The sequence below is a fragment of the Natator depressus genome, chromosome 1 (assembly GCF_965152275.1).
Source record: "Natator depressus isolate rNatDep1 chromosome 1, rNatDep2.hap1, whole genome shotgun sequence".
In the NCBI taxonomy this organism is placed as follows: domain Eukaryota; kingdom Metazoa; phylum Chordata; order Testudines; family Cheloniidae; genus Natator; species Natator depressus.
In genome coordinates, this window is record NC_134234.1 from 240,457,210 (window position 1) to 240,473,998 (window position 16,789).

Here is a 16,789-nt window from a genome sequence, read left to right on the forward strand (position 1 = left end):
TGGAACAGCATTCCAGACAGTGCATTGTCCCTTGTAGGAGTGCCCCATGGGGCATACAAGAGTGCATGTACCAGAAATATACCACGGAATTACATGAACAGAATGAGCTGAAAATTGATGAAGTGATAATCCTAATGGAAAAACAGCAACTCAGCCCATTCAGTATGCACGTGGGAGTTCGGTCAAATACCCCAGCGAAAAACCCAGGCTCACTTACCCTATTAAGCGCTACTTAACACATCATGTACATCGGGCAAAATGCACTTGCCGTGCTACCCCACAAAGCTTGTATGTCACCTCTGAAGAGTCAGTGTAAAGAACACTACCAAACACAAGCATCACAAGGGGTTGTGTGTGTGTGTAGAATTCAAATTCAGAAGTGAAAGGGTTTGGAAAGTGCACCCGCAAATGCACTTCTGGAGCATCTCAGCAGATGCCCAAATGCCAGGGGCTGATCTCAGCTACAGGTGCAAATTCAGAGTAATTCCACTGAAGCCAGTGGGATTACTCTGGATTTACCTCAGTGTACCTGAGAGCTGAATGTGGCCTGCGAATGGAACTGTCATACCATGGGGATGGATGCACAGGTTGGGGCTTGGGGGGAAGGATGGTGCAGGAAAAGTAATACAGGAAGATGTAAAATAAAATACCCCTCTTCACCCCCTGTCTCCCTTTAATTTACATTTCGCCATTTCCACACTCCCTTGGCTGCAGCTAGAAGATAATATGATGTACACACTCAAGACTCCCTTTAACTAAAAAGGAGCTTTCCCCCTGCTTTTGCCAGGGGCAGAATTTGTTCCCCATAAAATACCAATAGGTGTGATGCACTCTCAACTAGCACAGTGACTGAATGCCACACAACTGAATACTGTGCTCTGTGCCCCTTACCTTCATTTATTTTATCCACGTTATGTATCTTACATCTCCACTTACATCACTTCTGACTTTGGCCCCTGGCATTCTCCTCTGTCCCTGAGAAGCTAAGCGTAGCCAGTATGTGTTGTGGGATTCCTACAGTCCTGCTTGCTTTCCCTCCACCGACGCAGCTAGCTGCCCACACACAAACACAGTTTTTAGAGCAACACTGCATCATAAGGTACTCTCCAGTCCAGGAATTCCACCCCTTCGCTGTGGAGTGTGCCACAGGATAAATGCAATCACTACGTTCCCAGGGGCCAGTTCCAATCCACAATATCACTTGCTGAAAACTCAGATGGGGACTAAATAGCACAGCGAGATTGCTAATAGACAGTCGAGCCTTTCACTTTTCAGTCAGGCTAGTGGTGACCAAACATCAATACTGTTCAATGGCACTCTATGAAATGGGTTTGCTGCGCTCAGTCTAGTTTCTAGTGGGCAGTGTCCACATCACTATAAATACCAATCAAGTGGTCTCTTTGCTGGAAGTCTCAGAAGGGAGGCTACGGACTGCATGGGCTATATGACCTGAACTGCCTTCTCAGCCCCAGAGACAGACCCCTTTGGGGCTCACTGGTGTGTCTCTGCAGAAGAAGCTTGTCCTACTGCTGCTCTTTCTGCACAAGTGCTGGGGATAAACAGAAGACTTCACTCTCCCAGACTGACAAGCTGGCACCTTTCCTCTCCCCAGCTAAATGTCTGTCTTTCCGAAAAAACTGACTCTAACAGGTGACAGGCATGAGACTGGTCACAAGAGGGTGGAAGGCGTGGCCAGGAGAATTTGGTTCTGAATGATGCATATTTGACATGACTCCAGTCACACAGAGACCAAAGAGATGTGGTGAGTCTGGGTCAGCAAGTGGAAGAAGATCAAAGCAGTCAACAAGCTGCTGATTCATTATGTGTGCATCAGCCAACCTGACTGCAGGAGTCATAGGGAAAAAACATTCACGCCCCTGCGTTACCATCAGCTCAGTGCTCATGTCAGCTACATACACAATTCGAGCCAGATGAAGACAGATTGGTGCAGGCACAGTTGCCAGGCATGTCTACGAATATTTAAACATTTAGCTTGCAAAAAGCTGAGCACTGAGTCTATCTTCAATAAAACACCCGTTCAGACCCAAACAGGCCTGAGGCCTGTCTCTGTAAAACAACTGGGCAGACCTGAGCCTGTCTCCTGTGTAACCAGATCTGTGTGCCACAAACCCACCTCCAGTGTTCGCCCTCTCTGTGCTCCAGTCTCCACACGACTGCCAGCCAGGCCTGAGGACACCCCAAGCCTCTTTCTGATAGAACATGTTCAGACTTGTTCATGTTCCATTCCCATCTCAGGTAAAATGTCCACCCACATCTGTGTGTGCCCCCAAATCTGTCTCAGGGTAAAATGCCCATCCAGAACCAGGCCCAAGCCTATCTGGTAAACACCCAAAAGATGTGGGTGTGCTCTGAGACCATCTCTATAAAGCACCTATCCAGACCCCTTTGTCCTCAAATCACTGACTTCATAATTCACATATCCAATCCACGTGCATCACTCACTCGTCTCCTATCCAGGCTTACGTGTACCCCGTAAAAAGGCCCATCTTAATGTGTGTGTGCAAAATTTCCCCCTAGTATGCAGCCTGGGCTTGCCTCAGAAATCATTCTGCTAACGTCATCATCCAGGGACTGGAATGAATACCAAAGTGAAGAGTGACATGATCAAATTGTGAAAGGGCAAAGAACTGTATTTCCCAGGGTTCATTGCAGTCAAGAGAGTCTAACCTAGAGGCAATGAGCAAACCCAAAGTTCCTCATAGAGCCTCAGTCGCCTTCCGCAAATCCAAGGTACATGACCTTCCACGTTACCTCTTCTGACTCAAATCTCTAGGCTGCTCTGCCTTTACTTTCACACCGACAGCTTTTTTCACAGGGCATCATTCTGAGCTGTGCGATAGATTGTGATGACTAAATTGGATCTGTCAGGTGAAAAATTCTCCCCAAAATACTGAAGGAAAACAGCAGCTGGAGCACCCACCCTGAGCTGGTTAAGCTCTCGGCACTCTAAACACAAGGCCTGGGTTCAGTTCTCATTCAGAAAAACCTCAGAGTGAGTAACCAGGGCTTGGGGACAACCCCAATCCAAGAGTGCCCTGTTGTCACTAATGAGAGGGGGCCTGTGTCCCATCCCCAGCTGGACAATCCCTTCATCTGGCCAATGGCCAGGGTTCAATCTTCAGCACTCTGGACAGTAACCATGGGGTTTTAGGTTCACTCCCCAGCTATGGTGGAGTATCAGGACAGCAACCAGAGAACCTATGTTCACTACTCGCAGGGCAAAGCCCCTGCACTGTAGACTGGGGACCTGAGTTTAGTCCCCAGGAGGTTGCACCCTGGAACATAAACGAGTTACAACTAGGGATGAATCTAGCCCAGTACCATTCTATAGCTTCTTGTTGTCATTAATGGAGAAAGCTACGTGAGATTAAAGGATTTAGTCCCATTAGCCACTTACATGTTAAAGAGGTTCAGCCCAATGCGGTAGAGCCGCTTCCTCATGGTGTCTGTGGAAAGTGTGGGAGATTTGCAGCTGGCTGGATTCTCACAGTGGTATCGCGGGAGGCTCAGAATCATGGCCTGCAGCGCTTCCTTAGAAGATACCTCCGATGCCGACTTGGCTGACGTGGAGGTGCTGCTGCTGCTCAGCTGCTCTGAGTTGTCTGCATTTTCAGACTCAGAGCCCTTGCCCTGCCCGGTCTCATTGTTCGAGTCAAACTGGAGTTTCTGCACCACCATTTGTCCTTGCTCCATCACCCCTCCCCCCAAACCATTGGTGTTAACGTTCACCTCGGTGAAGGTGTGACTGTTCTGGAGGACCCTGGAGTCCGGCAGCCCTTCCAGGGCAGCCTGGGACTTTTTGTCTTCCTTTTCCCCATCCCCTGGGCTTTCTTCAATTCTGGCAGCTTGAGAGAGCCCAGCCTGGGCACTGCTGCCAAGACAGTTCGCCATGGACACAGAGGTAGAAGATGAGACTGAGATATTCTTGTTGTCAATCTGGACCGTGACATCCCGGAAGGCCATCATGAGGGTGCTGCTGCTCTTGGGCAAAGTATCTGGCAGCAGTCCCTCCTCCTTCTCTTGCTCTTTCAGTTCAGCTTCCAAGTCCTGGTTTGGCTGCACTGAGCTGGCGCTGAAGGTCTCTCTGATCTGGTATGAGCTGCCATCTTGAAGGGAACACATGGTCTTCAGGCTCCATGTACTGAGGGCGTCATCAATAGACTTGGCCAGGGACTGAACCTGCTCTGTGAAAGAGTCCTCCAATTCAGTCAAGGCCCCGCTGATGGTGACTGGCAAAGATGGGGATCTCACCAAGGGGATGCCCACAAAGTTGTATCCTTCCATCAGGGCTTTATCAGCAGAGAAGCTTTCAGAGTTCTGGACCCGGACTTTTCTTAGTGAGATTCGGCGGGGCATGCGGCTCTCCAGCAGGGAGTTCCGGATCTTCTCAAAGTTTTTGCTGAGTTGGTATTGGCGGAAGGCAGTCTGGATGGTGCAGGCTGCCCTGCGAGAGACCAGGTGCCCTCCGTATTTGTGCTCTAGCATTTCGATCTGAAACACACACACAAACAAGATTTTTTAATTGATTTTTGAAGGCTGTCCACGACCCCAATTTATACACTGATTAGCTGGAGGTCCCACTGAGTGTCACTGCTAATACTCCATTAGCCTTTTTCCACACTGTGTTGCCCTGGGGATGTCTGCCGGGATTGGAACAGAAGGGGGTCCCTCACAGCAGTGCCCTGGCCATGCCTGCTGGAGCAATGACAGTGTGGGCTTCCTCAAAGCTGTGCTTTGGGAATGCCAGCTGGGGTGTCCGCAGTGTGAGCTTCCTCACCACTGTGTCCTGGCAAAACATCAGCAGTATGAGCTTCCTCGTGGCCACGGCCTGGGAAAGCCAGCTAAGACACTGGCACTGTAAACTGTGTACAATGCTGCCCTGAGAACAGGACACCAGCCTCTGAAATTCTTTGGAGTTGAGTCTTGTCAATGCAAGTACAGCACTCCAGCAGTGCGACCCTCCCAAAGCTCCATTAACACTTCTACATCCCTCAGCTACCTCAGCAAAGTGCCTCTAGAGAAAGGGGAAATCACTGAGAACAAGAAAAAAACTAAGGAATTTTAACTGTTAAACTAGGGCTCAGATTAAAACCTATGGACCCAAACCTGTGAACGACTGTCCTCAACTTCCACAGAAGTCAATGGGCGTTGAGGTTGCTCAGCATGTGACAAGAAGTGCTCCGCATCTCTCAGGGTCACACCCCTATCTAAGCTCCACTCTTTGGCCTGGTGCACTTTGTGTTTTTCAGGTACCAACCAACCAAATGAAAACAACTCAGGGAGAAAAAGAAAACTGGTCTGAAAGCTGAGAAACTTTCATTTTAAAGGACGAGAAAAGCTATTAAGAATAAATGGCAGGAGACTCTAGACTATGCAATACCTCCTGAGCTGCTAAACACTCTCTCTCTCTCTTTCTCTCTCTCTCTCTCACACACACACACACACACACACACACACACAGAGCTAGGAGACATGACAACATTAGTCAGAGCAAACCAGCCACTAGGCCTACACTGGGCACTTCATTATGGTTGTTTCTGTGCCACAGTCTGGCCAATTTCCCACATGAACCCAAATGCTGTTTCCTTTTCCCAGTCCTCACTTCATTTTTGCTCTGCAAGTGAAGCCCAAGACATGTACCAGAGGAGGATGCTGTCTGTCTGCTTCATACATCACCCCAGCCTCAGTCCCAGTGAGTGATCAACAGAGGACAATGTAGGAGGGATGAAGATGAGGGATGATGATGCTGAGGGAAGCAGAAAGGACAAACCCTAATTATCCCCATTGAGATGTGACTAAACTGCTGAGCTTGGCAGGTCCCCTCCCATGTCTGATAAAGGACTTTATTCTGCACAGCCCACGTACAGAGTGGGGTGTGTGTGTGAAAGAGTGAGAATGCCAGGTAGAAATGAGGCGCAGGACAGGGAGCACAGGCAGGCTCAATCCTGCATTAACAAGTGAGCTGTTGCATGACCACCAAGTTATTTCTGCCTATTAACAGGATCAAGGCAAAGAGGGGAGCACATGGTTAATTGCCTTATATGCAGAGGACAGGCCCTTTCTCAGACACACCGTGTCCGCCTGCAGTCATTCCTTTCTGGTCCCACGGTTTCAAGAGTAGGTGTGCAAAGACCTTGAGGTTTATGACATGCTCACTGTGGACAGGACCAGATTCAAGCATAGGCAGACTATGCCTGTATCTAGGGTTCCAACTCCTGGAGTCATGTGATTGCAACAGAATCTCAGCTTTCTTTTCTTTTCGGTAGACTTCTGGTCCTCACAGCTGCAAAGCTAACCTTCAGAAAGCGAACCAAGTGCCTGCCTGCGTCTGCAGAGAGCCTGGAACACCAGCTTTAAGAATTGCCCCATATATGTCAGTAAGCTATTAACTCCAAGATCCACTGTTGTGAGAGTGAGAGGGGCTTTTGCAGATGCCACCTCTGGAGATGACTCTGCGTGGCAGGTGGAGAATGCTATGGGCTTACCCCTCCACCCCTACAGATACACCCCAGCTTCTGGGTGAAGTACTAAGGTACCAATTACTGCCACCCCTCACCTTTCTAGGGGGGAGAGAGCATGCGGCCCCTGCTGGACACCAGGGGAGGGCCCTGCTGCTGCTCCTGGACAGGAGAAGGGAGCCCATGCCATTCCAAATGGGAGGTGGGGCCACAGTGCCAGGGCACAGCCTGAATTGTAGTGTGCCTAGGGCCCTGGATTGTCTTATGCAGAGCTTAATGCAGAGAATGACGCCTAGTGCCCACCCATAGGGACAGATTCTCCATTGCCTTGGGCAGTCATTTATACCAGTGCAATGTGGGTGCCAAATCCTGCCCGATCAGAATGGGAACCATTTGCACTTGCTTAGCACCAGTATAAATAACGGCCCCAGCTAAAGTGCAGTGACAGACCTAGCCCTGAGCCCTTGCTCAGACTTGTCCTGGAACACACCAGCTTTGCACATCCTGCTGCTCGCCATGTAAGTAAGCACCTGCCAAATCAAGGTCTAAGTACCTTCAGACCATTTATCCCGATAAAGAGATTGTGGAGCCAGCTGTAATGACAATAGGACTTGTCAATAGTCTTAGCAGATGAACTAGGCCTCTGTTTGCCCCTGGGGTATTTTGGGCTTGCCCCGGGGTGCAGGGAAAAGCAGAGGGTTGGGGGCAAGGAGGAGATGCTCTCCAAGACTTATCACACCCTGAGCTCACCCGCCCTGCCCCCACCAAACTTAAATTTCAGCATACGATCAGGGCTTTGCCTTTCCACATCTTCAAAGCACAGGAAGGGATGCTGGACAGTCTCCTTTTACAGCTCCCCCACCTCCGTGAGCAATTAGGACCTATCCCTTCCCCGTCTTCCTCTGTAAGCAAGGCTCATTTAAATATATGCCCATTAAACCCTCACTTGTGCAGGCACAGCCCAACCAGCTGTGATTGGGAACTGACTGAGAGTCCTAGGTACCACAGCCTGGCATAACAACAAGGAGGCTAGTCCTGTTGTGGGGAAGGGGAGTGGGGGAAGCAGCTATTTGAGAGAAGGGATAATAATAAAGTACAAAACCCAGCAGAACCAGGGGAAGCAGCAGCCTGGTAGTTATCCAAGGTTTCCAAGGAGGTGACAGCCATTCGGGAAGTGTAAATCTCATCTGCTCCATCCTTATTAGAGGCCAGGATGAGATGTAATTGCTGATCTGAAATAAAAGGCAGATTCCTGCCAAGCAGAGGCCAGTTTCTGAATAGCAGAGTTTGATGGCATTGGTTCTCAGTGGGAGAGGCGGGAGCTGTCTAAGAGTTCAAAAGCATGGGCCACTGGCACCCCAGTTACTGCAATGCCTGGCACTCTATAAACCCCTACAAGCTGTTAGGGAAATTAACGGTAAAGGGTATTCCCAATCTACGCTGCTTCCTAAAGGCCCTGCTAAGAGCTCTCAAATGCAGGCCAATCTATCAGAATACTGAGCACTTTCACAGAACTTTCTACCCAAGGAGCCCAAAGGGCTTTACAAAGGAGGATCAGTATCATGAGCCCCATTTTGCAGATGGGGAAATTGAGACACGGAGACTTACACACGGTCGTATGAGTTGCGTAGCAAAACCAGGAATATACCCCAAGTCTCCTGACTCCCAGTTCTGCACCTTCCCCACTGGGCCATGCTGCCACTCCACTTCAATTGGACTAAATCTCTCTCTCCCTCTCTCTCTCTCTCTCCCTCCCTCCCTTCCCCCCCCCCCCCCCCCCCCACACACACACACACTTCAGGAGCCTGCAGCTCAGTGATTTCCTGAAGTCTGCAGTATTCACATTTGCCACTGGACCGATTTAAGGATTTGACACAGTCAGGGGCCCATTCCCCTCCTCTAGCAAGGGGAAAAGGGCATCCATTAGCACTCCACAGCAGCAGGAGCTTATGGAGATGTATGTCTGGCTTGTTGGAGGAACCTTCTCTTTCCACTTGGGAGGTGAGAAAGGGCAGACATGATTGGCTTTCTCTCACTTCTCATAAGCCCTGTGAATCACAAGTAATTGCCTTCTTAGAACTATTCTTCTCTGGGGAGTGATCCTGCAGCCAGTGCCAAAGGAATTGAAAAGCAGGAGGGAGGAATTAAAAAGAATAATTAGCTTAATACATTTCTGGCCCTCAAGGCAAGCACCCAGTCCTGATTCAGGCCCTGTGGCTAAATCAGAAACACCTGGGAAATCTCTCTAGCCAGGAGGGATTGTGCAGAGATGGGAGTTTTTACAAGCCCAGCCCCAGGCAAATCCCAGTGCCCGGCCTGGATGGCAATGTATTTGAGATACAACCCCTGCGGCAGCGTTGCCTACAGCATGTTCAGGCAAACACAAATACGCCACCTCTCCAGAAGCAATGGGCCTGATGTTGATATCACTTATAGCAGTTTTCCCCACTGGTGTCCAAGGAGTTGCTCCCTATTTTACAACAGTGGTAGTGAAAGGAGAATCAGGCCCAGTGACTGCATTTTAGCTGCCCAGGGCAGGATAATATATCTGATGAAAAAAAAGAAAAGAAAGCTGGGAACCCCTAAAGTGCCTTTCTTACTAGTGTTCTGCCTGCATCCCCCACTCCCAGACCCTTTTCTACTAAGCACCAGCAGCCCCTCACAATGAATGGACAACATTGTATTAAGGGGCCCTGTGGTGATGGGGTGTTGTTCTTCATACACAGGGCATGCTCCATCTCCCATCACCTGGTGTGGCATTAGAGGGGGTGATGTGCTAGTGGAGATGCTGCCCTTCATACTTTGGACATGCTCCATTTCCCAGCCCAGTGCAAAGTCAGCTGATGACATACCATGCTTCAGCACCTGAGCTAACTACATCATCCAACATCCCATTGTGGTCTTAAGGGGCTTGTTGCTGCCCCAAATAACCCAACATGCTCCATCTCATGGTATAGAGAGCTGTGCACTCAGAGGCAGGCAGCCAGCCTTCATTGCTGGGCACGATCCATTCATCAACATGCCAGCATGGCATCAGGAGACATGGTGCTGCTGCAGGTGCTCTGCTTTATATCCTGGACAGGCACCACCTCCTACTTCTCCAACATGGGGCATTATGCTGCCAATAGGTATTTTCCTTTGTAACGTATATGCAATCATCTCCCGAAAGCTAAACAGGGCTTGAGGTACTGTGAGGCGCCCTCTTCCATCATTTTGGAATAAATAACAAAACTAAAGTAGAGCATGAAGATGCTATGATTAGGTAGATTGTTGTGGCAGTGTGAGAAAATCAACCTCTGAGGGCCCAGTTCTGCCACCTGTACTTGCACTGAGTAGTGCCTTATCAGACAGGAAGTCTCATTGAAATCAGTGGGATGACTCATGGGGTAAGGCACTACTCAGGGTGAGTGAGAGTGGCCGAATCTGGCCTGAATTGATATCTTCCTTATTCCAGGAAAAGCGCCTCCTCCAGGACAGGACTAGGGACCACTAAGGAAAGCCAAGAACAGAATGAACATGGATACTGCAATCTCCTTCACCGTGGGGAAAGGTGTCTCTGCCTATGGCAGGCCTAAGGTCCATGGAAGGTCAGTGCTGAGAGGAACCAGACTTGAATGAACATGGGGATAGGCTTTCCCTCTGTCTCAGATCCCTCCAGGGCTGGTTTGGGCTATGCTCGAAAAGCAGTGTTTGGAAGCCCATGGTTAAATGGATTTAGAATTAAGAGATCATGGGCCAGATCCTCAACTGGTATAAATCAATGAAGTTTCATGACTTGAACAGGGCTATGCCAATCTACACAAGCAGAGGACCACCATAAGTATATGCCATGTTTGTTGGTGAAGCTTGTTAGTTATCATCTGTCTTTCCCTTGCCCACTGTGAAACACAGCTAGAGTTGTAAATACAACTCTCCATAAAGACCCAGAGACCCAAGTCCTTTTTGCTGCTCGGTATTTAGGTGGGTCATTAATTGGACCTTTCTGCTTGGGGGCGCCAGAAGCATCTTGTGTGAATTGGAAGGAAGTACTCCCTGCAGCCGCTCCTTGGGTGTGAACCTGGTTAGAGTCGACTTTCATTTTCTAAACGGCTCCTGGGAGGAGAGGGAGAAAGGTCCCTCTCCAACTGCTTCTGAAGCTGAAACAATTTGCCCATCACTGCTTAAAAATCATCCTTCTACTGCTGAGCACAATCCAGGCAGAGTGTGTCACTGCCGCTTGTTCAGCCTCCTGGTCTGCAGGGCCTGTGCACGAAGCAGCCTCCAGTTGAGCTGCATCCCATGAAAAGGACAGAAACGTTCCTCTTAGAGTGGGGCTTTTTTAATAGCGAATCTGCCGTGTTTTAATTGGCAGCGACACAGTGCGTGTGAGGGGCGACGTTTCTTCTCACTGGCTACGAGGTGGGACCCCAGCATCCCCTGCTGAGAGGAAGATGTGGAGATGCAGCTAGATGTGACTGGGCTGAACTCTGGAGCTAGGCTAGAGCCATGGGCGTATACAAAAAGGCTGCTGATTTGTGAGAATCGTCTTCTCTCAGTCTGGTAAGTCTGCCTATCGCAAGAGCAGCCATCACCATACTGCTGCTGCTGTTAGTGGTACACTGACAATGTGCTTGGTGCTGTACAGGACCCAAATAAAGACAATCCCTGCCCCAAAGAACTGACAGTCCAAAGGCTCTATGTGAAGGCAGAACAGAGCTGTGGAAACGCCTCTGGATAAAAGGTACCCCCCTGCTCTCAGAACTCCCCAGGGCGTGCTTCTCCCCCTGAACAAGGAGAGACCTTGATCTTCTGGGCTGCCTATAGCAGCATGTGCTCACGACATTTCCTGGGGGGCTCTGCAGCCCTCCACTGCCTGCAAGCCCTCTCTAAAGCTAAAGTCAGATTTGAGTAGCTGGGTCCATTCTGAACTGTGGAATGTGGAGGGGTAAGGGGGGCAGCAGAGCCCAAGGGGTTTAGGTGAGGTGATGTCCTGGCCAGGCAGGAGGAAGCTAGATGAGGCCCTCACATGTTCCTTCCTCTATAGTCCCTGCATAATGTAGGGGCTAGGCCTGGTCTGTGGAGAGGGCACAGTATGGTCACAGAAACTAGGCTAGCACATTCACAGAGAAATGGCCCCCCGTGGCGTGAATGTGGCCCCACCCTCCCCATCCCCCTCTCCCATAGCCTGAGGAGGAAGCCGCTGTACCTGTTTATTCTTTAGGTCAAGAGAGAGCTCATAATCGGAGGCAGCTGCATGGGAACACGTGGCCGTCCCTTTGCTGCGCTGCACTCTCACTGGGGAACCCGTGTGATGGAGGCTGGGCTTCTGCACCAGAGGGGAGCACCCCGCTGCCTGCTCCTCCTGCCGCTCTGCATGCTGGGCTTTTAGCGTCAGGGTGTCGGACCTGCCTTCCTGGCCACTGTGTCTGCCGGCCTCCTTCGGATCCTCCGTTTCACACCCGGGTTTCTTGCTGGTGGAACCGCAGGAATCGTCACTGTGAACAAAACGCAACGTTTCTCTTTTTTTATTTGGTTTTTGGATTCTCTACCCTCATTAACTGATCTTCATGTCAAATGTCCAGGGAGCCTGGGCCACAGGGTGGGAGCAGGGAGTGGATCAACACCGTACTTTGACCCAGCAAAAACACTGGCCCCTCCCACCCAGAGAGCCGGTAGGGTGCGCCACACACACCAGCCAAGCCAGAATCATGTGACTCCAGCTGCAGCCTGTCTGCCTTCCCAGATCATGCTGGGATATAACTTCAGGGGCTGAGGAGAGTGTCCTGGGAGAAGGATGCATTGCCTCTTTCCTGGATCTTGTCCTAGCTACAGGTGGTTATCCAACAGACATCACTTTTGTGCCTACCACTTACTAACTGACTGACTGCTATGTTTGGGGTCACATTTGATTTTGGAGACTGGATCCCAAAGATCCAAGGAACTTGCTTTAACTTCCCTCTGGAGATTTTAAGGGCACAAAGAAATGAAACACAGGTGGCTGAATCTCATGGAGAAGCCATTGGCTTCACGACCAGAGCCATAGACCATAAGGAGGCACCAAGGCAATCTGGCAGCCCTGGGATCCAGAAACACTAAAATAAACCTATAGAACAAAACATTAGCAAGTGATCTCCAGGGCTTCCAAAAAGGAAACCGTCCCATCCTGGCCCACAGAGAAGACTCCTGCACTGATGGTTCCCAGTGGCGACAGGATCACACCCTTCTTCCCTCACAGCTACATCTTCTGGGCAAAGGGATAATGGTATAAAACCAGTGCCCATTAACACTGCATTCTAAGGCAGCTGAAAGGTGTTGTTGGACAGTATGGGGTCTGTGTGTGTCTGGTCCTCTGGAGATGTTCAGTTGCTAACCTTGCTTGCTAAGTGTTTTCTGAAATCAAACAGAGACTTTCATCCTCAGGGGAACTTTCTGAATTACTGAATCTGATTCTCCTCTTCAGGACTACACCAGCGTCATTCCACTGACCACATGGAGTTACTCGTGATTTACATGAATGTACAGACCAACCTGATCACATTCTGATCTCTGTTGCACTGATGTCAATATGTTGTAATTCCATTGACTGCAATGGAATTATTCTGATTTAATTGAGATCCGAATCTGGTCCGGGAATGCCATTTTCTCAACGCTCATAGATATGCATGTGAAGTATATTCTATTATTTGACTTGATTCTTGAGTACCTCTGGTATTTGAATCCTTATATAGGTCCAGGGTATCTTTAATGTCAGACTTGTTCTATCTTAACTTCTCTTCCCTTCTGGTGTATATTTTAATAATTGTATCAGCATCCATGTACTATCCATTTTCTTTTGATCCAGCAGTGTAGCCTTTTTCACTGTACAGTTCTAGGGATGACCAAGTGACCATCGGTTTAATTTCCCATTTACTTCAATGGGAGCAGGACTGGGTCACTGGGTCACAAAGCTCACTTAGCTGTGTAACTAGGCACCGATTCAGCAGGTCATTTAAGCACTGACCTAAGCGCTTTGCTGAATCAAGGTCACTGAGGTTCAGACTTCCTCTACTGCAGTTCAGAGCCTGCACAGTTGACTAGAACACTGACTTCCCAGAGAGCATAGCAGGCCTCTGGGTGCCAGAAAATATTCATTATGACCCTGATCCTGCAAACACTAAGCATGTGCTACCCTTTACTACCACAGCAGCCCCACTGATTTCAACACGGCTATCCATGGTAGTAAAGTTAAGCACGTGTGTAAGTGTCTACAGGATCAGGGCCCATTACTCTATGGGGTTATACTTAATCTGTAGTATGTTGCATAAATTTGGTTTACGGGGCACTTTTCAAATGAGTGGCTCTCGCGGCCTCTGTTTGTCTGGCGGAGTCTGGAATCTGTGTGAGAGAGCAACACGCAGTGCTACCAAGGCGCCATGTTTCGCTGAGCTATTATTTGTTAGGGGGCTGGTTGAGGGAGTAGGACATTATAAATCTTTTTTTAAAGTCAAAATTGTCATGGAGAGCCGCTTGTTCATATAAATCTAAATAAAAAAATTAACTATGTTACAAACGGGCAGAGTTAAAACCGTGTGTGTGACTTGAACTGACTTGGAGTGCTTACCCAAACAACTTGGTCATCGTTGGTCTCCATAACTTACTTGTGTGGAATTTCCTAGAGGTGTTTTTTGTTTGTTGGTTGGTTAAAAGACAACGAAGAGGGGCAAACACAGGGAGCATCGCTTTCCAGGCCTTTGCAGCTCTGCGGGCATGCTACTAATTGGCAACAGTGGCTGGACACCAGAACACTCTGTCCTTCACCCATAGGAGGGCCGGAGGAGAGAGTTCTCTCCTGGAGCTGCACACAGGCTACAATGCATCAGGTCTGAGGTTCCCACTTGCCAGGCTTACAAAGGACCTGATCTCAAACTCAATGGAAGGATTCCTACTGAGCAAGCGAGTGTTGAATCAGACCCAAAATGTTCAGCAGCCCTCTTAAACATCATTATACTTTCAGTACACTTCTCACTGCATAATTAAGGGCCTACGCCTGCAAAAACTCATGCACATGCTTAACGTGACGTATGTGAGAAGTACCATTGATTTCAATGGGTGCTACTTACTATGTGTAAAGTCAAGCACATGCTACGTCTTTGCAGGATCAGGGCCTCACCTAGCCGCACCTGCCCCTGCAATATTGCCTTTAGTGGCACACTTTCTGAGCTCAGTGAAAATTCCCATACATGATGTAAAGTGCATGTGCAGCACGAAATTTTCTAAGGGTCGTACCTCGGTCAAATAAAAACCACAGTTCAGTGGAGCACTCAAAGGCATTTCTCAGTGAGAGCTAATTCCATGCTAAATATAAACTTTGCAACCCCCTACTGTGCCTGGCTATCGAGTTGTTCAGAAAATGGCTGCAAACATCCCTTCTACAGTGGGAGTCTTATCTTTTTCTACATTCCTTTTATGGGGAAAAGGCTGAACTGTTTTTGCTCAGATGTAAAAAACAAACCAAAAAACATACTCCACCTTTAGGCAAGAGACCAAGGCTGGGGAATTTCAGCTCACTATGTCAGCTTCAGAGGGGTGGGAGCAATAGAAAATGGAGCTGGAATGGCACTTGTGATGCAACCTCACCTGCAGCATTTCAGTCGCAGCTGCTCCTGCTATTATGTTCTTTTCTTTCAGTTTGCTCCCATGCAAGAGTCCCTTGTAAAGTAATTACATGAGGGTGGGGGGCTATTCCCAGTCCTTTCTCGGTGGAAACGGATTAAGTCCCCACACGGGAAACCTAACTTCTTATGATTCAAACAGATATTGAAATCAAAAACAAACTAACACTTTTCTATGTTGTTTCTGATCCTTAGCCCCTATCCTGGAGATCTGGCTGGGTGCAGACTGGAGTTTCACCTGGAAAGTGTTCGAAACCTGTGAAAAAGAAAAGTGCTTTCCAGAGAGCTTTAGGGTGGCCTCACCTACAGGCACACTATCTCAAGGTGTGATCTTCTATCTTCCTAAGCTAAACCGAGCTAGGGCCAGACAGTACTACATGGGAGACCTCTAGACCTGCTGCAGGAAGTGGTGTTCTTATTAGACGATTCAGTTCATGGCCCTGCTCCCAAAGTCAGTATGGAACCAGTGCCTGTGGTGCTACAGGGTACAGAGCTCTTGAATGTGCTGCTTCTTGGATGAGAAGAAAATACAACTTTTCTAACTGCTTGTAATCATAAAAAATTCCATGTAGAGGCTAAGTGCGAACCCAGGTGCCCTGGCCAAATTCCAACTATGTTAATTACATTCTGCATCCCTAAATTACCCCTATCATTTCAATTGTCATCCGAATTCTTTACTTGCTGTTCTAAAGTGCTGGGTAAAATTGTTATGTACTATTAATGAAATCTGTATTTCACCCCGTGCTATTCTTGCATGATGGGCAGAGGGATTATATGTGGTTTGTACAATCCGTTAGGAAAACTTTGTAAAGTGCTTTGGGATCCATTTGGTAGATGCATGATCACTTGCATCCAGATATAAAACTGAGTCAACTAATTCAGCTGTTTCGTTATTTCTGGATGCTCCTATGTGACTTTTATGATCTAAAAACACTAGCTCTGTTGGTTACTACTAATAGAATTTGGTTGTTGTAGAGAAGACACCTGCTTAATGTTTCAGATAGTTCCTCCCTGCTATTATGCTGCTAACCATGTATCCACTCTTGTAGACAGAGGTCAGTTGCTAAAGTTGTCCTAAAATTAAGATTGCTGATGAAGTTGATGGATATAGAAAACAGGACTCTGGTCATTTAGATTAAATACTATTGCTGGTCTAGCATGACGCACGTCGCGAAGCAGGAACATCGGTGTTCTAGAATTGAATGTGGGTGTCTCCTTGGAGAGGGGAGGATGGTGCTACAACCTCATTTGGATCTACCCCTTTGATGCACTAATAAACTTTCCTGTCAGTGTGCTGCATAAACAAATGAGGTCTCCAAACTTTAGCTTCTGTATGTGGAGAAATACCTGTGCTTTTTTGGGTGTTTCCTTGAAGTTCTTCTGAATTTCTGTGAAGGGGAAAAACAGAGGAAAGACTGGAGGGAGGTGACAGAGGAAAAGGAGGACTGCTCAGGTATTTTTTTTTTTAAGGCTTCCTTTTCTCTCTTGCTACTAGCAGTCTACGAATTGCGAAATGATAAATGAAGGTTAGCGACTCCCAAGCCTTTCAAATGGAAATGAGTACCAGACACATCACAGGTGGTTCTTGCCTTTCAGGTTTGTATGGAACTGCCATGCCAATGTTCTGGAGTGCACTGTGTTGTCTGTGTGCTGGAACAACCGCCATTTCTCTTTAGTTCT

General features: G+C 48.4%; 1 protein-coding gene across 3 annotated transcripts in view; it reads right to left on the reverse strand.

The window, feature by feature from the left end:
• IQSEC3 (IQ motif and Sec7 domain ArfGEF 3) overlaps positions 1-16,789 on the reverse strand; it is a 135,362-nt gene that overhangs the window by 35,832 nt on the left and 82,741 nt on the right. For 2 of the 3 annotated variants that reach the window (XM_074939180.1, XM_074939189.1), the window contains exons 1-2: positions 11,665-11,801; positions 3,419-4,512 (exon numbers count right to left, since the gene is read on the reverse strand). In XM_074939180.1, coding sequence (XP_074795281.1) covers positions 3,419-4,506 — 1,088 coding nt within the window. In that variant the 5' untranslated portion in view covers positions 4,507-4,512; positions 11,665-11,801. Of the gene's footprint in view, positions 1-3,418; positions 4,513-11,664; positions 11,954-16,789 lie in introns of those variants that run through there. The other variant, XM_074939171.1, reaches the window with a different exon arrangement.